The 26,091-nt window shown below is 50.4% G+C and overlaps 2 protein-coding genes across 3 annotated transcripts in view; one reads left to right on the top strand and one right to left on the bottom strand.

Moving 5' to 3' along the window:
- The first annotated feature begins 1,778 nt into the window (after window positions 1-1,778).
- Window positions 1,779-24,439, top strand: Tgfb3 (transforming growth factor beta 3). Its single transcript, XM_047540837.1, has 7 exons — window positions 1,779-3,753; window positions 11,672-11,835; window positions 12,092-12,221; window positions 17,910-18,017; window positions 19,612-19,783; window positions 21,905-22,058; window positions 23,264-24,439. The coding sequence occupies exons 1-7, from the start codon at window positions 3,402-3,404 to the stop codon at window positions 23,420-23,422; spliced, it is 1,239 nt and encodes a 412-aa protein (XP_047396793.1). The 5' UTR covers window positions 1,779-3,401; the 3' UTR covers window positions 23,423-24,439.
- Window positions 23,486-26,091, bottom strand: part of Ttll5 (tubulin tyrosine ligase like 5) — a 266,244-nt gene continuing 263,638 nt past the window's right edge. Inside the window, exon 34 of one of the 2 annotated variants that reach the window (XM_047540823.1) lies at window positions 23,486-23,598. In XM_047540823.1, the coding sequence (XP_047396779.1) occupies window positions 23,501-23,598 (98 nt within the window). In that variant the 3' untranslated portion in view covers window positions 23,486-23,500. The remainder of the gene's footprint in view (window positions 23,599-26,091) is intronic. The other variant, XM_047540832.1, reaches the window with a different exon arrangement.

Here is a 26,091-nt window from a genome sequence, read left to right as displayed (position 1 = left end):
CATGGACATTGAAGGATCAAGTTCTCATCCTAGCTCTGCTATTAACTATCTATGCAGTCAGGGCAGAGCCCTCCTGGACCTCAGTTTGCTCACTAATTACAGTGCCTCTAAGATCCTTTACTTACTGTGCTTCTTGGTGAGGATATTTTGTAAGATTCTAATCTGAAGCAACATTCAGTGCCAAAAATCTAAGACAGCCTGAGATATCTGCCAGTGAATCCCTTGTTCATTTCTTCCTTGGCACTAGGTGAGGAAGAAGGGATTCGCCTTTGGATTTTTCCATTTCTTGTCACCTCGCAGCTATCCCACCACCTTCTAGTCAGTCTCCAGAACTTCGTGCCCAACCCCAACTCCCTGAAAATAAAAGGGGACTAGCACTCACCCAGAATAGAGAGAAGCCTACTGTAGGACTTTCAAAACTTGCTGAGCACCTGAATCCAATGAGAGGGGTGTTTAGAAATAGATGCAAGGGCCCCATCTCTAGAGACTGACTTGGTAGTAATGAAATCTCTATATCCCATTAAGGTATAGCTTCAATAATTTTCTCTCCTATCTGCAAGAATTAACTCAAAGGCCTAGTAAGGCCTTCCCTGATCACCCTATTTAAAATTGTTACATTCCCCAACCAGGAATTCCTTATCCTCTTTGCTTTATTTTTCAATGTGCCACTTATCTTTTATCTGACTACATAATTTACATATTTATTTAGCTTATTGTCTCCCAACTGCCACAGCCCTGCCTCTAAAATATAAGCTTCATGAGAGTAAGGGCTTTGTTTTGTTCACTGACAAAAGTCACAGAAAAATGCCTGGCTTATTGTAAACATCAAAACTATTTTTCAAATTCCAGAGGCAGTGCAGCATAACTTTAGGTGCACAGATTCTAGCAATCAGTCTAAATCCCAGTGCTGACACCTAATAGCAAAGTGACCCTAGTTAGAAGGTGTCTACACCTAGGTTTCCTCATTGGTAATGCACATGAAGATCATGCCTGTCCATGAAATATCACCTCCACCACTCACAAGCAGCCTGACCTTTAAAACAACAACAACAAACAACAACTCCCTGTGCCTCAGTTTCCTCAACTGTAAAACCACCCACCACTGTCCTGGGGACACATTCACATCCCTTCAATTAGTGGTCTAGGAGCCAGACTCTCAGGAAGGGTCCAGGAAGGCCGGAGGGAGGGGGGGAGGGAGTGGCAGCACTAATTCTCAGGACAGTGATCAACTCAGACGCAAGCCCTGTGTTGGGAGGGAGAGGATGTGTCTTGCACTTCCTAAGCTGCTCGTGGGAAAAGAACCAGAAGCTCCAGGCTGAAAAGAGCCACGAAAGCGGAGCGCGAGCGTCCCCTCACCCATCTGGGAAATGGGCTCGAGCCAATTGCTGACTTCGCGCTCGCTGGCGCGGCTCCCCGCGGAACCCTCGGCGGGGCGGGAGGCTGCGAACATCTGGTTGACATTGCGGCGCGGAGCTGCTCGGGAGCCGCGCTCCGGCAGGGAGAGGTGCACTTGTACGCACGTGGGGCCGAGAGGGAGGCGATTCCCAGGGCGCCCGGGCTTGTTTTTCTCGCCCTCCCCGGCGGCCCCTTCTCCCGCCCCCGCCCTGGCCCTCCCGCCTGCCCGGCTCCGGGCCGGCCGAGCCTCCTTCACTGGCGGCCAGGCCTCGCCAGAGGGCACCCTCGGTCTTCCGGAAAACGCCACCATTTTTCCATGCCCCTGGAGAGTCTCCAAGCTTCAGCCGGCCGCCGACTCCAGGCTTGTCAATGAAGAATCGCGGCCAGGATCGCCGCAGAGCCCAGGCCCCCCTCCAGCCCCGCTCTCAGGCCGAGCGTCACCCCGATCGAGGATGGCACGGCCGCCCTGCCTGGTCCCGCTCCCCGTGCGGCCCCTGCCGGGTGTCCACCGGCGCAGGGGCGGCCGGGCACGGGGGACCGCGAGGGAGAGACGGGCGGAGAGCAGCGACTGACAGCTGGCCAGAGCGCGCAGGGGCTCGGGGAGAAGGAGGGAGGGGGCTCGGCGGAGTAACTTTCCAGAAAAACAGCCAACGTGTAGCAGAGTGACTCCAAGAGGGGGAAAAAAGTTCAGTTACCACGTCGAACGAGAGGACTCGCAAAGTATTTTTCAAATGGGCTCGGCTTTTCCTGTGCCTGTTTAAAACATTAAAATCGTGCAGCAGAAGAGGCTGCGTGCGCTGGTCCCTCCCTCCCTCCCCCACCCCAGACCCGAGACGTCATGGGAGGGAGGTATAAAATTTCAGCAGAGAGAAATAGAGAAAGCAGTGTGTGTGCATGTGTGTGTGTGAGAGAGAGGGAGAGGAGCGAGAGGGAGAGAGGGAGAAGAAGAGAGAGAGGAGAGAGAGAAAGGGAGGGAAGCAGAGAGTCAAGTCCAAGGGAATGAGCGAGAGAGGCGAGAGATAGGGGAAGAAGCGTGCAAAGCAAGAAATGACCGCTTTCCGGAGCAGGCTGCAGTGAACTGTCTTCTATTTTCTTTTCCTTTTGCTTTTGATTTTTTAAAGAGAAGCAGGGGACAGAAGCCATGGCCGAGGGAGAAGAGAAGCTGAGGTGCTGGTGACCGTGGGCGTCCAAGTGGATTATTGGGGCTGTTCTCCAGAGGCCTGTCCGCCCTGCCTTCCAGTGGCACATAACCCCACATGCCAGCCAATGAAGACAAGAGGCAGCGTGAACAAAGTCATTTAGAAAGCCCCTGAGGAAGTGTAAACAAAAGGCAAAGCATGAATGGAGGGCCCGAGAGACAAGTGTGTCCTGTCCTCCCCCACCTTTAGCTGGGCCAGCAACTGTGCGCCCTGCCTCTTCCCACCTACTCTCTGCTGATCTGACTTTGGTTTCTTTCTTTCTTTTTTTTTTTTTTTAACATTTTTTTTTTCTTTTCCAGTCTCTTTTCTCGTTCTCCCTCAGGGCAAGGCGAGGATTTTGATTTTGGGGCCCAGCCATGGTCCTTCTGCACCTTCTTTAAAATACCCACTTTCTCCCCATCGCCAAGCAGAGTTTGGCAATATCAGATATCCGCTCTATTTATTTTTACCTAAGGAAAAACTCCAGCTCCCTTCCCACTCCCAGCTGCCTTGCCACCCCTCCCAGCCCTCTGCTTGCCCTCCACCTGGCCTGCTGGAGTCAGAGCCCAGCAAAACCTGTTTAGACACATGGACAAGAATCGCAGCGCTACGAGGCCCACAGTCCGCTTCTTCGTCCTCAGGGTTGCCAGCGCTTCCTGGAAGTCCTGAAGCTCTCGCAGTGCAGTGAGTTCATGCACCCTCTTGCCAAGCCTCAGTCTTTGGGATCTGGGGAAGCCGCCTGGTTTTCCTCCCTCTTTCTGCACGTCTGCTGGGGTCTCCTCCTTGCCAGGCCTCGCCGCCCCCCTGGCCTCTCTCCCCAGCTCGCACATGAAGATGCACTTGCAGAGGGCTCTGGTGGTCCTGGCCCTGCTGAACTTTGCCTCGGTCAGCCTCTCTCTGTCCACTTGCACCACCTTGGACTTTGGCCACATCAAGAAGAAGAGGGTGGAAGCCATTAGGGGACAGATCTTGAGCAAGCTCAGGCTCACCAGCCCCCCTGAGCCATCGGTGATGACCCACGTCCCCTACCAGGTCCTGGCCCTTTACAACAGCACCCGGGAGCTGCTGGAGGAGATGCAGGGGGAGAGGGAGGAAGGCTGTACTCAGGAAAACACCGAGTCGGAATACTATGCTAAAGAGATCCATAAATTCGACATGATCCAGGGGCTGGCGGAGCACAGTAAGTCCAAATGCTTGCTGGGTGTCTGCTGTGGAGGGGGTGAATGCAAGTAGGGAGCCCCACGGAGGGGGCCTTGCAGTGGCCACCCAGCAGGATGCCCTGGGGTTCACCAGCATCCGCTTTAGGAGGTGTGATGAGCAGGTGGGGCTGGGGAAGTGGGTGGGGAAGGGGACAGCCATTCTGGTAAGAACGGAACCCTTCTGGGAGACCAGGAGCTCTGGAGCTAAGCGGTGTGCTGAACTCACATCGCATCCTTGACTGATTTTAATTTGGAATCACATGGTGCCGCCCAGGGGAACATATGTGTTCTCATGCATGTGACCGTATGGGTAACGGTAAGCATATGGGTGCCAGTGAGGGGCAGGCCGGCTCACTGTGTCCAGCCAGAGCCCTGATGATTCCAAGAGCCTGAGCACCTCAGCCTTCTCTCTGGTTTTCACAGCCCATTGTGACACGTCTCCGTTTCAGTTTTTCCAGCCCTTGGGAAGCAGAGTACCTGCTCCAAATGAAGGTCTGTCAAGTGTGTGGCAGCCCCGGCAGGAGACAGCTTCTTATTGCCTGGGCCTTTGGTCTACCCCACACACGTGACCCATGTGAACTGGGAGGGGGGTTTGCACGTCTGTTCACATGAACTTAGAGTTTAGGCAACGTGGACTCCATGCTGTACAGTAGACAGATTCATGTGTGGAAAGTGGGCCTTCTGGGCCAGTGGATATGGGACAGCAGGGTCACAGCTCTGGGCGTGCGGAGGAGGGCTGGTGGGCCTTTGTGTCTGCGTGTCACGGGGGAGCGTGTGGGAGGGGTGGCTGTGGGGGCAGTGGGGCCGTGTGTCTGGGAGTGTGTCTTCCCAGAGGCTCCTGTCTATGCGGAGGAGCTGGGAAGCTTCTGGTGAGACGCCTGTGTGTGTTTGTACACGTGTGGAAGTCATGTGTGTTTACTGAACGGGGATTTAAAAAACCTCAATACAAGAGAGAAATTTGGCAGATGTTGAGAAACTGACAGCCCAGGAAAGAGGAATGTGAGCCACTCTTGGGCCAGACTCGGGAGCAGCTCTGTTTGCTTTCCCTACCAGCAGGTGTCCTCGCTGCCCTGGCTACCTGGGCCCAGGCCCACCTGGGAGGTGGACAGTCCCCAGAGTGGGGATGGGAGGGTGGGATGGAGACTGCAGGGGGAGGGTACTCATAGGTGAGCAGCAGGGGTCGGAAGGAACCTGTCAGGAGAGAAGGAACAGGAGTGGGTGTCCTGGGTGGAACGGCTCTGGATGAAGGTGCAAAAGGCCCCTTTCCGAGCTGGCCCACAGCAAGCGGAGGAGCCTGTGGTTACTGGCGAGGGGTTCCCGCTGCAGTTTCCTGTGGCTGCCTGGAGCGCCCTTCCTTAGGATGTGGCTGCTGTTGGGGGGGTGGAGGCTGAGGCCGAGGCAGAGCCAGAGCTCCCTGCCCAGGGTCCTCTGGGTGGGGCTGGCTCTGGGTCTGCCAGTGGCCTGCAGTTCCCAAAGGCATCCAGGAGCTGGATGGCTGCTCCTTGGTCACACAAGGCAGGTCGTTGGCCACAAACTTCAGAGGGTGGAACTCTAAGGCCAGCAGGAAAAGTCTGAGGAGAATCCAGGGCAAGGGGGCAGGACTCAGACCTTCATGGGCCCCGTCAGGAGGAGGAGTCCAAGAGAGGAGGGATTCTGAGTCATAATGGCCCACCCAGCCTGGACCAGTGAATGGGTCGGATGGGTGCAAGGCTACCCAGGTGTGCATGTACACCAATTCCATGCTGAGACTCAAGGGCACAGAGGTGTCCTTAAAATGTACATTCTACGTGTACATTGGTGCTTAAAAGCAGGCATCGTATAGCTTCACAGAGCCTTGGGAGAAGCCAGGACAGGGCCCGCAATGCTGGGCAGCTTCCAGGCTGCAGCACCAACTGTACCACTGCTGTGGATGGGGTGGTTGCTGGTGGCAGAGCAGGAGCCTGGGGTGGCTCGGCACAGCGAGCAAGGTGCTGTTCGGTATGCTGAGGAAGAGCCAGTGCCCAGTGGGGCACAGGCAGGTCATGGAGGCTTGCAGGTGCAAACAGGAAACAGGCCCGATTCTCTGCAGCTGTTGGAGGTGACACAGAGGCTGAGCAGATGCAGACCTGGGGCCAGCTCTGCAGCTGATCAGGTGTTGAGCCTGCCCTGGATGCACAAGGCACACTAATTACATGGAAGGCAGTGGGCAGATGCAAATGCCCACCAGATGCCGAGCCAGAGGGAGCCGTCATCAGAGGTGTCAAGGGAGGAAAGACTGTTCTTAACTCCTGAGGGTGGACGGGGGTGGCTCTGGGTCTGTAGGATGGCACTGGCAGGGCCCCCATGCCAGAGCTTCTACTGGGGGACAGGGTAATGAGGTGACCTTCTCTTCCATGTTTTGTCACTCCCAGCCACTCCCTTACTTAGTGGGCAGGCACTTGGCGGGTAGTAACAGTCAGATCTAGGGCAAGGGGAGAGGGCTTCCTGGAGAGGAAAGTGAAAGAAGGACTCTTTTCCAGAAGAAAGAAGGACTATTTTACAGAAGAAGGGATACCACGGTAAGAGTGGAGAGGAGGGCTGGTTCTCTGGCTCTGCCATGTCCCAGATCTCATCTCCCTACTTTACAGATGAGGAGACTGAGATGTGGGTCAGTTAAGTGATCTATGCACAAAGAGCAGAGCCTCTAACCTAGATGTGCTGCATGCACACCACGTGCTGTTAAGCACAAATGTATATGTGAAATATACATTTTATGTCCACTTTTAACCTATAGGACCCAGTGAAACTTTGATGTATAACACAAATGAATCCCATGTTAGCCCATGTATAAGGGGACAGAAGATACTGCCTTAGTAACTGGCAGATTGCACAAGGACAATTAGATTTTCCAGTAGACTCAGGCTGTCACAAATGTTCTTCCAAATTCAATATAAGGGTTTCCTTTATTTAATGAAGAGTATAAAGCAGATTAAGCAAGTACAACTATGTAACAGTTGCTTCTCTGAGCCTCAGTTTCCTCATCTGTAATGCTCAAGTTGATTTCTAAACACCCTTTCACCTGACAGAGTTTTATAATTACATCTGGGTGATTTGCCTGAGTCTCTGCTGGGAAGTGTGGGCAAGACTAATCCTTTTATAATTCTTCAGGATTTTGCTATGGAAAGTGAGTAGGGTCTTGCTCTGACCCACCTTGTGGTGGGTGGGTGGGTGGGGGAAAGATAGGATGCAGCCTTTCCAGTTCCTTTATGGTCCTTCTTAAAAGATATCATCAGGGGAGCTGGGAATATAACTCAGTTGGTAGAGTGCTTACCTCACATGCACAAGGCCCTGGGTTCAATCCCTAGCACCACACACACATACACCCACCCACACACACACACACACAAAGGAGCCAGGCATGGTGATGCACGCCTGTAATCCCAGCGACTTGGAAGTGTGAGGCAGGAGGATCTCTAGTTCAAACCTAGCTGGGGGGGGGGGGGTATCATCATCATAGGTATTGTTTTATCTTCTAGCTTGGAATTCTTTGGGTCTGGGTAGAATTCAAGGGTCTTGTTTTCAGTCAAGGGTAGTGCTGAGACAGCCAGCAAACCCAGAATTCCTGAACAAAGAGAAATCATGGTATTTTAGCCTTTCTTTTCTGGCTGCTAACTATAGATTTTGTTCTTCTGGAAATTAAAAGACCTTTCATGTTGAAGGAACTCATGTGCCCTAAGTGCCCGTGTTCTGTGCACAGTAGGGCAACAGTTCTTCAAGGGTGACCCCAAGGCAGGTGAATGTGGACTCCCAGGTCTCACCTTGCCCTTATAGAATCAGAATCTCTGGGGGCAGGGGTGATCCTGGGGAATCCGTGTTGTCATTGGTGAACAAGGCAGTGCTTACAGAGAGGCAGGTAATGCAAATGATCTGGAAGAAAAGCCATGGCCCAGGCACCATGACAAAACGCACAGGACACTTGGCTTCAGGGTCATGGATAAAGTAGTTGTGTGTGGCCAGGGGAGGGAGGGACCTGGGCTCCCCAGTGTCCTGCTGAAAGAAGCAGCCACCGCTCAGCTCCTGCTGATTTTTGCACTCAGGAATGTGGGTCCAGCTTGACTCCATCTTACCACTTCCCAGAAGAGCAGAAAATCTGGATCTTTCTGTGAAATCTCTCAACTTTTAACATGGGCTTAAAATGTTTATGGGCTTCTAATTCAAAAAATTTAAACATGGTGCACTGGCTAAACAACACTTCTAATTCATTTAAAGGTTAATCCATTTAAAGCTTAAAAACCATTAATCCAGTGGTTTCTCCAACTTCCAGAACATCTGAAGCCATGGCACCCTTAGCAGAAAACTATACACTGTGCTTCTTCATCCTGGCTACACATTTAGAATCATCTGGAGAACATATTTTTTTTAAATGCCGCGGATCCACCCTGTGTAGTCGGAATTGCTGGGTAGTGACAGACTTCACCTGGTTTTAAAGCTCTCCAGGTAGTTCTGCTACACAGGCAGTAGGGAGAAGCACGTCCACACTGACATACCCGGGTCCTTCACTGGACCAGCAGGAGCGGTGTGCGCAAGCAAAGGCACACCTAGCAGCCTGGGGGGGCTGCAAACATTTTAAAAGGCAGTTAAGAAAACACGAATACGCCACCCAGTGTTTTTTGCTTGCTTATTCTTTTCTTGCCCCCCAAAGCAAAACAGGGAAAATGCCATCCATTGATATCTATATTTTTCTGTGCAATGGAAACAGTTGGTCATAATTTACTTTGTAAACATCGACTCCTCTAGTTCAGCTCTTCATGATGCTCATGTTCAGTGGAAAGTATGGCTTAAGAATCACAAAATGCACTGACTGGCTCTCATGTGGGGCACAGGCTGGTACTAGGTGCACTTCAAGGAATTCTACCACATTTTGTAGTTGACATCAGCTCTCCACTGGATGATCTCCCAGGTCCCCTCCAAGTTCCAGAGTCTCTGCTTCAATAACTGGGGAGAGGATGGAAGACCTGGGTTCAAATCCCACCTCTGCTGTCTACTAAAGGAATGGCTTTGGGAGTCATTTAACTTTTCTGATGTTCAGTTTTCTCACTTGTAGAATGATAAGTTTTATATATTCTCTTTATTCTCAAGGGTCATTGCAGGGTCATATAAGTTCATAAAAGCACTATAAAATGTATTGTGGTATTATTTACACTTATTTAGTTTGCTTATTTATTTATACTCATTCATTCCACAAATTGTTTAAAACATCATTATTATCCAGCATATGTATTTGTCAAGATCATATTTACATTATCTTTTCTCTCCCAGGTAGTTCTGTTTTTTAATCACTAACAATATGTCTGAGCATTGCTTACTAGTGCCAGTTCACTCATGTCAGCTAATTCACGTGTGACCCTGGCCAAGTCTGTTCTGGACATTGGTTACTTCATCTGAAGAGGGCCACACAGGATGATTCCTAATGTCCTTTCTAACTCTGTTGGAAATAGTGATAGAAAATGACCCTTCCTACCTCTTGAAATCGCCTTCATGTTCTCGGAAAGAAAGTCATCTCAGGCAGAGGTGTATGATTGATGGGCAGGAAGAAACCAAGGAGGGGTGGTCACTAGGGTGTCCTGAGACACCCAGCAATTCTGACTACACAGGGTGGATCCGCGGCATTTAAAAAAAATATGTTCTCCAGATGATTCTAAATGTGTAGCCAGGATGAAGAAGCACAGTGTATAGTTTTCTGCTAAGGGTGCCATGGCTTCAGATGTTCTGGAAGTTGGAGAAACCACTGGATTAATGGTTTTTAAGCTTTAAATGGATTAACCTTTAAATGAATTAGAAGTGTTGTTTAGCCAGTGCACCATGTTTAAATTTTTTGAATTAGAAGCCCATAAACATTTTAAGCCCATGTTAGCGCTGTCCCCCTCCCTACCGTCTGCCTTCCTGCTGCTTGGCTGCACTGGGTCTGCCCTCCCTGACAGGTGCCGATTTCTGCCTTCCCTTTCTGACAGCAAGGTGAGCTTTGCCCTGACTTGCCCTTGATTCTCTCCTGCAGACAGTACTGGAGCTGCTGTTATAACTGAGGCCAGACTGATGACGGCTCCTTCAAGACCCGCCTCTGTCAGTCCTTGAGAGGGTCAGCAGATCCAGTCGCTTATCACGGTCCAGTTACAAACCTGTGGCCCTAAAGGTTAAGTCGCCCTCCCTGGGGCTGGAGGTGCAGCTCAGGGGTCGAGTGTGTGCTCAGCATGTACCTGTACCTGCCCTCGGGTCGATCTCCAGAACCAAAAGAAAAAGATTGCTAACACAGATTCCTCTGTTTGGTCCTTGCTGCGATGGCTTAGGGAATACTTGGCAGTATTTGTTCTTTCAAGGCCACTTATTAATCAGGGCTTCATTAGCTGGCATTCACACATTTGTTTTCCTCACATCTGTTCCATTCATTTTCTAAGAACCAGTGTCAGGCCCACCAGATGGCAATTTCCAGAAACACTCACTCATCCTTTCCTAAAGATCAGTAGCACATTTGCTTGCTTCCAGCCTCTGATCCGTCCCGCCTTGTCCGTGACTTCCTAAACCACCCCTCGGGGTGATTATGAGCTCATTCCAGCCATGTCCATTATGTGTGGAATCTGGGTCCAGGAGCTTGAATTTCAAGTTCTGGCTGTGGTTACCAGTTGTGGAGAACGTTTTCTGTGGGTGTCGATGCCGCTCACATCCTGAGGTTGTCTAGTGCGCCAGAGCAGAGACAGGGGCTTTCTCTCTGTCGTCTCTCCGATCTGATGAAGATCTGGCTCTGAAGGGTGGGAAAGAGCATGTGCTGCCTTCTGTCTGGTGGGCAGGGGTGAGGAGGTCAGCAGGGTGACAGAGGCTGGCATGGAAGGTCCTGTCAAGGACAGAGACCCTTAAAGAGATTGGAGCCAATGGCAGCTGACCCCTGACACGTGTTTCTGCCAGGACCAAGACGGTCTCTTTGCCATACAGACCCTGCCTCACGAGGTCGAAACCACAGCATTGATTCTGTCCCTGTGCTGTTCAACTTGATTCTGCCCCGTTCCAAGCCTCCCTTGGAAAACCCAGCCTCTCAAACTGACACATGGGTCTCCCTACAGCAGGGCACAATCTGCTGTCTTGACTCACCGGCTGCAGCTGAACGGCTGTGGGTTCCTCCTCTCCTGGGTTTGCTCTCCTCCCTGCCTTTGCCTCCAGCAGTCCCCCATGCAAGGTTTCTTTCCTTCCCATCCTCACACCCTGCTGCTCCTGCCAGCCTCAGATACATGTCACCTCTTCCACAAATACGCCCTAGTCTCTCCCTCCTCCCATCCCCTGCACCTCTCCTTGGCATTTCCAAAGGCCCTTCCTCTCTGGTCCTGTAATCTGGGTTCGTGCATTAATGACCTCCCTTGGATGTTAATTCCCTGGGAGGCAGTGGCCACTGTCTGCTGTTCTTTGGTTCTTTGCGTCCCAGCGTTAGCATCTACAGGGCTTGGCATATAGCGTTGCTCTCCAGGGTTCAGCAGGTGAATGAATGCCCGAATGAACACACCTACGCATAGTCCATGAGCTGCGAGATAACTAAGCCACCAGGAGGGATTGCTGTTATCTTTTGAGAATCTGTATTTTCTAAAAGAGCTGCCAAGTCAGGCTGGAAAGCTTAGCAAATGCAGGATATCAAGGCGGTGGCGGGAGGGGAGATTGTGTGTCGCGATCCAGTCTTTGTGCCCGTCCAGGGGCTCTGAGGTCTCCCTGCTCCTCACTTAGGACTTTGTGGCTTGAGGATCACCAAGAACCTTCCTCCTGTCTCCACCGTCAGGCCTCAGGCCTCAGTCCTCTGTGGAGGTTGCAGGTAGGACTGTGGCCACTTGCCACGTCTGCTGGCAGCGCACTGTTCTCACAGGTATCACTCATGCTGTGCTTCTCCCCCGTTGCTTTATCCTCTAGACGAGCTGGCCGTCTGCCCCAAAGGAATTACCTCCAAGGTTTTCCGCTTCAACGTGTCCTCAGTGGAGAAAAATGGAACCAATCTTTTCCGGGCAGAATTCCGGGTCTTGCGGGTGCCTAATCCCAACTCCAAGCGCACTGAGCAGAGGATCGAGCTCTTCCAGGTACCCTTCCAGGACAGAACCCAGGCCAGCCAGTTCCTCGACTGTGTTTGGCTTTCCCCTGGGCTGAGTTCAGCAGGCCTGGGTCTGAATCCTGGCTCCCCTGACCCTTCGTTTCCATGTCACTAAGAAGACTGAAAATTCCCTGAGTACCCCAAGGACGTGGACTCAGAAGCCTTTGCTTTCTCGCTTGCCTGGTGACCTCTGCTCTGGCACCATGTCGCAGCCTCAGGTACTGATTCCCTTCTTTGCCCTGTAGATACTCCGACCAGATGAGCACATCGCCAAACAACGTTACATCGGAGGCAAAAATCTGCCCACACGGGGCACTGCTGAGTGGCTGTCTTTTGATGTCACCGACACTGTGCGCGAGTGGCTGTTGCGAAGAGGTGGGTGGACCCTTAGCATGAGCATCTCAGGAGTAACCCCAGTTCCCTTCGTCTGTCATGAGAGGGAAGAGGACAGAATTAGGGGAATCGCAGCTTTGGGTTCAAAGCCTGGATTTGCCTGTCCACCGTTTATCCACTCTACCACTTACTGAATGCTCGCTCTATGGCAGCCCTGGGGGTTCGGCAGTGAACTAGACGGGTGAGGTCCCAGATCTCATTCATTCTGGTGTCATAAACAAGTAAACGTATGGATGAGTAAGAGTTTCAAATAGAGAGCCATGTGGTGACCTCGGTGCTCCCACAGCAGCTGCTCAGGGAAGGTCCCTGTGAGGGAGGAGTTCCAATAGTGGGATCTGAGGGGTCACAGGGTCAGGATCAAGGAAGTCTCCAGCAAAGGAGACAGGAAGAAACCAGTTTGATTTGTTCCAGCCGCAGTGACAGACTGGTGTCCCAGAGCACAGTGATTTAGGACCTGTCAGGCCATGGTGAGGCTGTAGGAGGAGACGCCACGGGAATGCTAGAAGCAGGGCTGGAGACACGGGTGAGGTGATTTACCCACACTTTAAAAGATGGTTCTGGTTGCCATGAGGTCAAGGGAAGAAGCCGGAAAACCAGTAGGGGCCACTGCAGCACCTACACACAGACACCAGGGGCTCAGACTAGGGCAGAGGCCGTGGGAAGTGCATGGATTTGCTGCGTGTTTTGAAGGTAGAGCCAACAGGACAGGCTATTAGGTATGGGTTTAAGGACTCAGGAGCAGCTGCATAGTTGCATGTAACTTCTAGATTTTTGGACTGTGTTATCGTGTATGGGAATAGGAATTGGATTGGAAGAAGAGCAGGATTGGGCGTGAGTTGTCTTTTAGCCAATTAAGTTTGAAAGGCCTGGGAGTCATCCAGGTAGCAGCATTCAATAGGCATGTCAAACCTCACATGTCCCAAATACCTTACCTACTCCCATCTCCTCACCTGGAAAGTTAGGTAATGCCCCCTCCCCTGCATGCCTCACAGAGATGTTCGGTTCTTAGTACCAGGGATTGAACCCCGGGGTGCTTAACCACTGAGCCATATCCTCTGCCCTTCTCATTTGTTTTATTTATTTATTTAATTTTCTAAAAAATATTAAATATAGTTTTAGTCTTTAGGGTTTTTAAAATATATTTCTTAGTTGTAGGTGGACACAGTACCTTTATTTTATTTTTTTTATGTGGTGTTGAGGATCGAACCGAGGGCCTCACGCATGCTAGGCGGGTGCACTACCACTGAGCCACAACCCCAGTCCTTTGTTTTATTTAGACACAGGGTCTCACTAAGTTGCTTATGGCTTCACTAAGTTGCCAAGGCTTTCTTTAAGCCCCTGATCCTCCTGCCTTAGCCTCCCAAGCCTCTGGGATTACAGGCATGTGCCACTGTACCCAGCCTCACAGAGATGTTTTAAGGGTCAAATGTATTTGAGAGAACTTCAAGGTTTTCAACATGTTTTATGCAAAGTCTTTTTTTTTTTTTTTTTTTTTTTTTGGTGCTGGGGATTGAACCCAGGGCCTTGTGCTTGCAAGGCAAGCACACTACCAACTGAGCCATATCCCCAGCCCTCAACATGTTTTATAAGCTTTTATTGTGTCCGATAAGGAAAGTGAGGCCCAGAGTAGTTTAGTGACTTGACCAAGTCATCCAGCCTGGCTTAGAACTTGAGTTCCCTGAAGGACAGTACACATGTCTCTTGACACCTGTTCTGCTGTTTCTCTACCTTGACTTGGCTGGTACTCTTGGTTTGACTGCTCAATGGGTGGGGGTCACATGTGGCAGTCCCATCTGCTCCTTGTCTCCCTCTTATGATGAGTTTTCCACTATTCTTAGCTCCTATAAAACCACAGTCATCCACATGTTGATGGCCAGAGTCCCTGAGGCAGGTGGATCCTCCCGTGTCCTTGGTGTTTGAGGAATCTAGGGATTAAAGCTCAAAGGCAGAGACCAGAAACTACTTGACCAGCATATTGTTTTCAATCTCACTTGTGTTCAACAGTTTTAAGTTAGGAGATTTTACATAAAACATAAATTTCTGGCTTTTCTTGAAGAATTGAAATTTTTCCTCATAACAATCCACCAGAGATGAGTCGTGGCCGCCCCTGGGGATGGGGGTCCCCACGCTCCCACAGTGTTCCCCAGGAGTGAGGCTGGTAGTTCTGCTCAGCACCATCTGCTGGCATAAGTGGCTTGCTGGTGCCACCTGCCTGGGCTCTGCAGGCATCTGAGTTTCCAGTCTCCATCTAAGGGGCCTTATTTGGTGGCTGAGTTGGCAGATGGTGGGTTGGAGATCTTATCCCTGTCCTTGTCCCTCCTACCAAGCATGGAGGCAAAGCCTGCGAGAGCCCGTGTGCTCTGCCGACAGCAGCACTGTTGGGAATTCTGACTCAGACGGTGCTCTGCTTAGAGCCCAGAGCCCGCTTGGCTACAAAAAGGAGCCGGGGAAATTAATCTCTTAGCCTCCTTGTCTGATCTCGATCTGCGCCACCTGCATTCTTTGAAGCCCTGGGCACTTGGAGTTCTTATTTTCACAGCTGCAGAACTCCATGAGAAGTGTGCACTGAGAATGATTTCCATCTTCTTTGAGACATCAGAAAAGATAATTTCATAATAAAACCTATGAGTCCCCCACCCACCACTCCACTGCTGCCAATTCTGAGGTTAGTTCTTCACTGGAACCTTCAGTTCCCACTTAGGCGGATTCTGCCCAGCCCTCTCCTCCCACAGGGGAATCAGCAGAGGCTTTTGCATATTTGGAGCTCGTGAATCTCTTCAGAGTTCATGGCCCCAAACCAGGCTGCAAATGGACTCTGGGTTGAAGCAGTTGGTAGTACGGATTGATGAGGAACTGGGTCACACCTGTGGCCTTGGATTCATTTGGCAAGCATCTGAGAGCCTTCCAGCTATGCAGGCTGTGTTCTGGGTCCCAGAACTAGTTGGAGCCCAATCCAGGATGCAGGGCCCAGGTCCTCATTTCCTGTTACTCATGTAATCTGCAGCTTCTCAGTATGTGGAGCCAGGCTGCCCCTAGCAGGCTGGGCAGGGAGCACTCCCAGCATCCTGGCCCAGGACAGGTGGGACGCTAAGAAAGCAGTCATTTGGCGTCTCAATGTGTGGGCACGTTCCTCTGTGCTCTCTGCTGCCTGCTTTTCTCCCTTCCTGTCTCTAACAATTAGGAGTGTGGGATCTGGCATCAGAACACACAGGCTGTGTTTGAAACCTGGAACTACCACCTACGACTGGATACCTTGGGCAAGCCATTTAATTTCCTTAAGCCCTGGTATCCTTATCTGTACAATGAGGAATAATAATATCTCTTACTGGGATTATTAGGACTATTATAGAGATTGAGTCAATGCTTGTAAAGTCTTAGAGCAGCGTTTGATACATGTGTAATGTTAAAAGATGGTGATGATTGTCATCTGTGCTGAGCCCTCTACCTAGATAGAGCCTGTTGGCCAAGCCAAGCCACTGTCTTATGCTGACCACCCAGACCCCAACCCCTATTGTCCTCAACACACCTGTTACCAAAGCACCTTGGCTTTCTTACTTAGAGAATTGTAGAAATCACCCTGGCCACCTTGGACGGCCACCTCGAACAGGAAGTACATGTATCAAAGACAGCAAATTTTAACGACTCAGACTCCTTCTTCCAGGAAGAAGGCACTCCTTTGCTCCCCTCTGTGTTCATGTCCTCTCTAGCGGAGTCTCTGCTGCCTTATCAGAGTGGTCAGCCTCCCTACTCTAACCTTCTGGAACAGAGATTTTCAAGCTTAGTATGTGTCAATGTGTCCCAGAGGTAGCCCTGACTTGGTATGGAACAAGTCCAGCCGGGCTCTGGAGTTGTCAGAAGAAGTGAACTGTGTTTTGTCCAGTAGGTCTCGGATGTCCAAGTTGATAATGCTGATGAATCACTGAGCTTCCACCATCCTGCCCTTGAGAAGGGTGCTGAGCCACGCTGGACTCTGGGCTTTTCCCTGAGGACACCAGACTTGGGAAGACCTCAAGCTGGCCCCAAGGCCAGATGCTCACACACTGCTAGGGTGGCCTCAGGGAGCAGTAAATCCATTCACTGAGATGCTAGGTCTGAATCCAGAAGGGTCCATACCTCAGGATCTTTCCAACACCTGGCAACAACTGGCGGCTACCCAGGTTCAACAGAGCGTCCCTAATTGAGTCTTACTCACCCAAATGGATGCAATGCCAGATGGAATTTCATTTTCCCTGCACAAAACTACTTAATTCATTTAATTTTTTTTCCTATTGTGATACTGGGGGATTGCGTCACGTGTGTGAGGCAAATGCTCTGCCACTGACTACAGCCCCAGCCCTATTCACAGTTTTCATTCACTTCTCCCGCCCTTTTTAAATTCCCCTCCACTCATTCTCATTCCCTAACTTCCCTGCTTCCTTGATTTTGGTTGCCGAAACAGATGCTCCCACAACTACCATGAGAAAGAACGAGAATTGGCCTTCTTGCATTGGAATGTCATCACCAAGCTCTGGGCACCTCTGGGCTTCCTCATGCTCATTCTCTCTGAGCTCCTGTCATCTGGACCTTTGGTCATGGCCCTCTGTCATTGCCTCTGGTTTATTCTTTAATTTCACAACTGTCTTCCCAAGCTGTTCATCTTGGCAAGCCAACCAACTTTCCCATCATGGGAACAAGGAATTTCAAGGAAGAAACATCCAGGTTATTTTTACCTCATTATGCTCTTGTTCTTTAGGGAAAACATGACCAGTTGTAACCATGATTTTCATCCCATCGCCTCTGGATTCTACCACTTCCTCTCTACCCACAATCACAGCTCAGTAGAAGAGCTTGCATCTTCTACTTGGACTGGTTCTGCATCTCATTTGCAGGGGACCCCCCTCTAGCATGGATTCCTGAGAGTTGCTCAGTTTTCCATCTTGAGGTCCTTTGAATGGAACTGAATCACTGTCTCTCTGCTCTGAAGCTCTTCAATTACTCCCCTTCCCAGTCCCTTCCTGTCCCTGTCGCTTCCTTTCATCCATATTTAGTGGGTTAGCTTAAGTATCTCCTCTCCCAAAACTTAGGTGGTGTGAGTTTTTTCTTTCCTTTCTGTATACTTGTCCTTTTGCCCCTGAGTAGATAAGCTACAATTTTCTCTTAATGCCATCCTTTGAAAATGGATGGTTATTTCCATTCTCCTTCATGGTGCCCACTATTTACACCCGTTTGGTGGTTCATTACATAACAGGAGTATGTGGACCGTGGAAACGTGTGTAGAGCTGCACTCTGGGCTTTGGAAGGACTTCTTGTCTCCTGTGACCCTTCATATAACTCTGTTCCTTGTTTGGAGGTTCTAGCAGGGGAGCGCAGCTACTTGTATACCCTTGACCGAAGAACGGTCCTCCTCTATCGGGGAAGGTCGTCCTCTTCGACCGAGCGCGCAGCTTCGGGAGGGACGCACATGGAGCGGTGAGGGAGGAAGGGGACACCCGCCTAGCCAGCCGGATCAGCCGAATCAACCCTGGCGATCAATGGGGTGACAGATGTTGCAGCCAGATCGCCCTCACATCCATAACTCTGTTCCTGAGTGCCTATGGGAGCAGAGGCCCTGGCCCACCCTGGCAGAGTGGTGGGCACACTTTCCCATCATGCAAAGTGCTTTTCTCATGGGTGCTGTGTCTTATTTTACAGAGTCCAACCTGGGTCTGGAAATCAGCATTCACTGTCCATGTCACACCTTTCAGCCCAATGGAGATATCCTGGAAAACATTCACGAGGTGATGGAAATCAAATTCAAAGGTAATAAAGTGAATGTGTGTGGTAGGTTGGGGGAGGGTTATGGAAGAGCAGATGCCTACCAGACCCCAAGAAAAAGAACCAATCTCCTTCACAGAGACAGCCCCTATTTTTCACTTGAGTAATTCTGCTTTCCCCCCGAAGCCCTGAGGGTGACTGTTGGCTTAGGAGGACACATCAGCATGTGGAAGACCACAGGATGCTGAGAAAAGTGGAGAAGTCATGTAGGCTGCTGTTCATTCTTTCTGAGCCCAGTGAAAAGGGGTTCAAGGCTACCTCTCTCCCAGTTAAATGAGATGCAGAATGTGAAACACAAGGCCAGGCAGGCTCAACAAATGGGCTGTCTTTCCCTTCCCTAGAAGAAATGAACTTCGATGGCTCTGAACGTGCCCTAACTCCTGAGCTTTTCAGACACTGTGGCCCACCTGATTCCTGCCCAGGATCCACCTGGGTTTGGATGATTGCTTCATGGCTCAGGGCGTTTGGCCCCTCGTGTTTGTGTAGAGTTGGGATGTAGCTGAGAGTCACTTCTGGGTCTACGGTGTGTTCTCCAGGAACTTGGCCTGGGCAGTCTCTGGAGCTCAGGGAGGTGCTTTTCCTCCTGTACTCCCATTTTAGGTAATGGAGAGACCCCTGTGGTCAGACAGGCTGCTCTCGGCTCCTGGGCCCACGTGGTCCTCTTCACCTGCATGGCCTCCATTTCAGAACCATCCCCCATTTTTTTTTTTTTAAATGAAAGCCAAGGATTTGTCAACCTAACCCCAGAACCTTGTGCTCAGCCCTTCAGAGTCCTCCCCTCCAGCCAGGTCAGGCTGAAACTGTCCCACTGTGATGGACACTTACCTAGTTCATAAGGACTTTCAGAAAGGGACTTTGAGATCTAGATCTCCCATTTATCTTACAGACCAAGTTCCCCTTCCAGAGATCTAGGTCCCTGTGATGTAAATTAGGCTTCTCTTGTTCCCGCCCTGGTGAAGGTGGTCAACAGCTGACCACTGTCGTTTGCAGACTAGATCTCCAGCCGTGTTCAGCGTTTCAGATGAAACAAGCTCCAATGGACTCGGGCTTCCTTCCCAGAGTGTGTTTGATAAGCTGTTTATCACAGTCTTTATTATCTCGTCTGAATTTTATAGTGTAGTCACTTCCAGAACTATAAGCACAATGTGAATGCTAATGATCCAGACTCAGTCTTGTTTCTTTGGCTCCTAGTCAGGCTACCTAAATTGTGACACCTTAAGTTGACCAATTTAGATTGTAAGAGGAAACTGGTTCTAAGCCTCAGAATCTAAACTGACGTCCAGAAGGTATGTGTGAGGTACCTGCCTGGGGATAAGCATGCCTCCTGGATCCACCAAGCCTCCCAGGAAGCCTCCCATGCCCTTTGGAATATCCTCGTGCAGAGTGAACATGGCTTGTTGAGTGGCTTTCTTACATTGGGGTCTTTTGACATCAGAATGAAGCTACACTTCTTCCCTGTCCTTCCTAGCAGACAGCCCGGCTGTTCCTCTTGGGCTGAGCTGGGTTGGGGTGAGGAAGCAGCCTCCAAGGGCTCTGCTTTCCTTAGACAGGATATTGTCACCTTCCCTTCCTTCTGCAGGGGTGGACAATGAGGACGACCATGGCCGTGGAGACCTAGGGCGCCTCAAGAAGCAGAAGGATCACCACAACCCTCACCTGATCCTCATGATGATCCCTCCACACCGGCTCGACAACCCAGGCCAGGGGGGCCAGAGGAAGAAGCGGGCCCTGGACACCAACTATTGCTTCCGGTGAGCCTGGGCCCGCGTGGACCTAGATTTCCCTCCTGTGCACAGGCCTCCCACCTGAGCGCCCCTCAGCCCAGTGTCTCTGATGATGTTCACCAACTTCTCCAGGGAAAAAGACTGGAAATCTCTTACAAAAATTGTCCTGTTTTCCTGGGAGCTCCAGTGTTTTTCTGCAGTCTGACTCTGTAGGGGCCTGGATGAAGGGAAAGAGGGGAACTTCTAGGAGGAGAGTGTTGTGAGAATAGTTTGGACGGGGAACACTTGGCTGAAGCCCCTCCATGGTTTTCGTGTTCTAAGCATTTGCAGGGTGTGCTTGTGTGGGAGAGATTAAGGCAGGAGTTTCTGGTGAAGAAGTGCTGAGTTCCCTGTGCAGACCCCTGGCGGGCTGCAGGGTTGGGGAAATGGTGTCCATTTATAGGGGAAATCTGAGCTAAAGGAATCAACAAATTCAGAAATAACTGGGCAGCTCCCACATAGAGATGGGAGAGATGCGGCTTCTCCCCTTCTTTGGAAGCATGGGACTGCTCCTGTAGAAGAGAGGCATGAGGAAGCCTGCAGACTAGATATTAACAGGTAGGAAAAGTTCACAGCTAGAAGAGGGTCTGACGGATAAAGTACTTTCAAAATCGAGAGCAAAGGGTTCACGTGTGGATTCGGGAAAGGCTTCAGAAGGGTGTGAAGTTTGAGCTCACCTTTGAGGGTGGGTGGGGTTTGGGCAGGTGGGGATCTGGCAGGAGCAGGATGGGGTCAGTTTGACCGGAGAAGATGCCTGAATGGAGTGGGATCGGGGACCGATGGAGTGGAAGAATCTTTGATCTAGAAACTGCATCTTGCGAAAACAACTGAATAAACTGGGGATGTTGGACTCGGGAACAGAAGGCATGGGAGGTGTGATGGGGTGGCCACCACCTGTCTGAAGGCTGGCATGCAGGTCTGTCCTGTGCCTCACTTTGTCAATGAGGAATGAGTGCTTGTGCCTGCAAGCAACTGTGACTTAAGCTACAGGGGGTCTCTTGTGCGTGGGAGGCCTATGGCAGCAGGCTCAGGGCTGCTTAATTACGCTGCTGGGGACACAGGCGTTCCTCTCTGCTGGCCTGCTGTGCGTGGTACGTTGGCATTTCATCCTCTTGCCTGTGGCCACAGGGGATTGCTAGAGCTCCAGGTATCTTGTCCTGTTTAGGGCAAGAGAAGGGGAGACGGGGAAGAGCCAGCAGCTTTCCTTTTCCTTCTGTTACTTTTATAAATAATCACGTCTTTGTCAGAACTTCTTTTTACCCTCTGCATACTTCTTCCTGTGGCTGGTCATTATTGGGCCACAGGACCATCCATACCTGCAAGGAAGACCAGGACAGTGAGTATCTGGTGTTCCAGACTCCACGATGGGAGGTGGCAAGGGAGAGGGCACTAGGGGTGGTCACTGCATAGATAACCAATGGATTCTGCCATGGTTCATCTTTGGAACCCACAAGAAGCCAGATTTTGTCTCCTGGCTACCTTTGGAAGTAGCAAGGTCTAGATCACAGAAGAGACCTGTTAAAGTGGAGGCTAGATGCCCACGTGGCAAGGGGTGTTGCCAAATGGATTTCTGCAGACAACAGGATTGGAGGGGCCTGACACATTTGGGGGTCCTGAGGATCATAGTTCTAATAGGAAACTACACCTTGCTTTGGCTGAATGGCCTCTAGATTAGTCTGAGCAATCCTCTGTCGTAGGATACAAGCTGCATGATCTTTGAGTTTCTTTCTGGTTGGGTGCACCTTAGGAAGCCGTTCTCCACAAAGCTGACTTGGCTGATAATGTAAAGTGAGTGCTCATTTGTGTGTGGATCATTTTATGTCTGTTTTGATTTGTGATGCAAAAGGGGATAGAGTCACTTTTACCTCTTTACTTTTCCTTTGGTGGCATTTATATATACCTATTATATCGCTGAGATCCTGGTGTTCAACACAGGCAAATGTCTCCTGGTCTCTTCCACACCACACTCTTGAGCCTGGGATTCTGTTGGGAAGGCCCACCTCCTGAGGTAGCATGGAAGGAGGCCAAAGGGAACTATGAAGGCATCCGTGAAATTGCTTTTACTGGTGGTTTCCATTTAGGTTGATTTGTAAATGTTTTCTGTTGTAGTAACTTGGAGGAGAACTGCTGCGTGCGACCCCTCTACATTGACTTCCGACAGGACCTGGGCTGGAAGTGGGTCCATGAACCTAAGGGCTACTATGCCAACTTCTGCTCCGGCCCTTGCCCATATCTCCGCAGTGCAGACACGACCCACAGCACGGTAGGGAGCCCGGCGCACGCCATCTGGGCACTGGTGCTGAGCCGACCTGGCCACTCGTTAAAATGAATGAATGATTGAATGTTAAGTGAACAAATGATAATTTGGGGCAAGTAAAATCTCTTTGTTAAAGGTTTTGACCTTGTACCCTGGCCTAATTCTACTTGATAACATCCTGCCTTTTCAAATTCCTACGGGAGCCTGATGTGGTGGTGCAGGCCTGTAATCCCAGCAACACTGGGGGCTGAGGCAGGAGGATTGCAAGCTCAAGGTCAGTCTTGGCAACTTAGCAGGACCCTGTCTCAAAATAAAAAATAAAAAGGGCTGGGGATGCAGCTCAGTGGAGAGCACCCCTGGGTTCAATATCTATTACTGGAAAAAAAGATCCTCCCCCTGGGCTGGAGGGACACGGCTCAGTGGGAGAGTGCCATTCTTAGCTAGTGAGCATAGGACCTGGGTTGGATCTCAGCAGCAAAACCAAAGAGTCCCTACTGTGGTTTCAACCAGACTTTGTATTTGCTTTGTCTAAAACTTTTCTACCATGGAAGTTAATTATATGTCAGAGATGTGTGCACTGGGTGGCAGGGACTGTTGGGGCAGAAAGGTCACCACCACAAAAGAACTCTGACAGCTGCAGCCTCTCGAATGTGCAGAGGTCATTCTGAGAGACAACGTAAAGCATATTCTGAAGCAGCCATGAAACTCCAGGAAGGGAAAGTGAGCGGGAGTCCATACCTCTGAAGTGTGCCTTTCCTTAAGGGGAACGGGCAATAGGGCAGTCTTCGAGAAGTTTCCCTGTAGCTCATTAGCTCTGCATCCTATCTGGGGCCCCACACTGTGGCACTTCCTAAATGGCCCTCGGCAGTCATTAGTGAGACCGTGTTCCACCCAAGTGATCATTTATAGTAAGGAAGACCAATATAGGTGTGTTTTCTTACCAGCCAAGAGTTTCCTTATTCATTCAAAGTCCTTCAATAACTGTGATATGCTTAAACTGATAATCCTCAACAAGGCACGCTCTGCGTTTTGCCTTAGGGGATGACCACAACTAGTCACCCAAACTGTGTTCTGACAGATCCTCTTACATAACATCAATGGCCGTTAACACTTGCCCTGACTTCGAGTGGCCACCAGAGCTTGTAGTGTTCCTGGGCTGCGGGCCTGGGCTTGGCTCTCCCACCTCTAAATGCCGTTTCCCCAACTCCCAGGTGCTAGGACTCTACAACACCCTGAATCCGGAGGCATCGGCCTCGCCTTGCTGTGTGCCCCAGGACCTGGAGCCCCTGACCATTCTGTACTATGTTGGGAGGACCCCCAAGGTGGAGCAGCTCTCCAACATGGTGGTGAAGTCATGCAAGTGTAGCTGAGGCCTGCCTGCGACAGAGGAGGGAGAACTGCCACTGCCCGACTGCCCGCTCCTCAGGATACCAAGTGACAGACCTCACCTAGAGGCCTGGAGTCCACAATCCTCGGCTCCTGGCGCATGGCCGAGATGGAGGCTTCCTTCTGGAACATTTCCCCTTCTTGCTGGCTCTGAGAATCACTGTGGTAAAGAAAGTGTGGGTGGTTAGGGGAGGCAAACTCTTCGGAACACAGGTTTTCTGTGGTGCAGACAGAGGTGGTGGGCATAGAGAAAGAGGATGGCAAGTCGACATGTCATGTGGCAATGGGACTTGGGTACCATAGGGAGGAGGAAGGACAAAGGATGGACAAAGGATGGACAAAGGATGGCCGGGTTGGGCCCAGACTGGAAGACACTTTGGCTCTGAGGTCAGCTTTGCTCATTGCTGTACCACATCTGCTCTGGGGAATCTGGACGGTGTCATATGAGGCAAGCATTTCTCTTCAGACAGGTACTAAGACAAAGTCCCAGAATTGCATCTTGTACTACCTGGGATTAAGGACAATTTTTTTTTTTTTTCCCAAATTGTCCTTTCCACATCAATCAGCATCATGGGTCATTACAGGTAATGTAATATGGTTCCTGGGCCAGCAACTGTATTGTGCCCCTGGGGATGCTTAACTCAGAAGCAAAGGGTGGGAACTGGCCCTTTCCTGTCTGCCCTCTGGGTCCCTCCTCTTGCCTTCTTCCTTGATCACATTTCCCCTTGGACATTTGGCTAGACACCTTCCAGGCCAGGGTGCACATATCTGGGTCCTGGGTCCGTGCAGCCTCTGAGCATGAGGGGCTCCTCTCCTCTAAGTTCTCGAGACCTTGTGTCCACGCGGTCTTCCTGGAAGCCGGTGCCACACAGGAGGCATCTGGGGAGGCTACACTTGTGCCACGTGGTGACTTGGCCCAAGGTGCGTAGACTGAGGTAGAAAGACAAGTACAAATATTACTCTCAAATCTTTGTATGAATAAACATTTTTGGGGAATTGTGGATGATTTCATCTTCTGGAAGATTGTTTCTAGAACAGTAAAAGCCTTATTCTAAGGTATACGTCTGACTCCATTCATATCCTTAATGACCATTTTCTTAATTCCATGTCAGCATCTTCTAATTAGCAGTAACCAGAATCTGGGCAGAGAATCTCTCAAGCATCCATTGAATACATTGCTTCGCATGAATCTGTGGGACAGAGGGACACTGTGCTGCCTCCTGTCACCTGACAAAACGAAAACGGCATCATTGTTCATGTGCCCTTTTTCCTTGCACAGTGCGTTACCCTCAGACACACAGGCAGTGGCTCAGATTTGCAGAAAGTCTATGAATTTGACATCCAGGTAACTGGCACGTGAACCCTGGCATATGGAAATGTGGTTTCTACATTCAATCTAAATGAGCACCATCAGCATTTTTGGAAATCTCATCTCAGCCCCCAAATCAGCTGAGCATTAGAGAAATCGTCTGTGGGCAACGGCCTAAGAATGAGGCTGATTCTATTATTGGGTTGTCTAAACAAGCCAACCAGGACCTTTTGGACTACGTGCCTCTTGTTAAGGATCTAGAAAAGGCACCATTCCCCACTACGGCTCTTTTGAGGTCACAGATCCCAGAGCAAGGCAGAATTCTGCTGTGGCACTTGTGTCCACCTGAAGCAGCCATCTCTGAGTGAGCAGAGCAGGGAACCACCTGGTTAGTGGCCCCTGAAAACCACCTGCCCCTAGTGAGCTCAACTTAGCACTCAGAACAGAGTCTCTCTGAAGCACAGTTTGCTTGTCACAGGATGCGCAGAACAGGTTCATGCTGTGCATGGGTAGAGGTCTGGGCTTCCTGCTCCTTTTCAAGTTCTCTAAGACTGACCTCCTGACATTGGTCATGAGTTTTCTCCGGCTCCATCTGTGCCCAGCCAATTCTAAAGGCGTCTGTCTTCATCCTGTGTCTTCCATGTCCTTCAGAGGGGCTATGCTATGTTCCTGCCCTAAAATCCTGACTGGGAGTGAACTCCATCTCACCTCCGGAGCCAGCAGGTAGAGAGGGTGGCACAGGATGCCAGTACCTTAGCTGTAGCTGTTGTTATCCCAAGTGTCAGTGTGTATTCACTGTGGCAGCCATCCTCAAATTTCAGCAAGCCTGAGGGTCACCTTCGAGTTTGGGGAAAATGTCCGATTCCAGGCTGCCCCTCTAGAGCTGCTTTATGAATGGGGCAGGGCCCAGGATGCCTAAGAACTGCATTCTGCAAAGTGTGCATTGCAACCGACATTACTGGGCCTTACTTGGGGTTTCACTAAGGAAAAAGGCAATAAGTTCTTGGCCTTAGATTAAACCTTTCTTTTTATCCCACCTTACAGGACACCATTAGAACAGCTGGTGGTCCATCCTAATGAACCAAAGGCAACTAGATGTGTTTCCTGAAGTATCCCAAAGAAAACAGAGCATAATGCAATTCCAAATGTTTTTATTTTGGGGTACTAGGGATTGAACTCAGGGGCACTTTACCACTGAATTATATCCCTGACCCTTTTTATTTTAAGTCAGGGTCTTGCTAAGTTGCTGAGGCTGGTCTTGAACTTGAGATCTTCCTGCCTCAGCTTCCCAAGTAGCTGGAATTATAGGCATGTGCCACTGCGCCCGGCCAAAATATTCTTTGT

This window comes from Sciurus carolinensis, chromosome 2 (assembly GCF_902686445.1).
Source record: "Sciurus carolinensis chromosome 2, mSciCar1.2, whole genome shotgun sequence".
NCBI classification, from domain to species: domain Eukaryota; kingdom Metazoa; phylum Chordata; class Mammalia; order Rodentia; family Sciuridae; genus Sciurus; species Sciurus carolinensis.
Note: the sequence above shows the minus strand (reverse complement) of the source record. Positions and strands in the feature narration are given on the sequence as shown.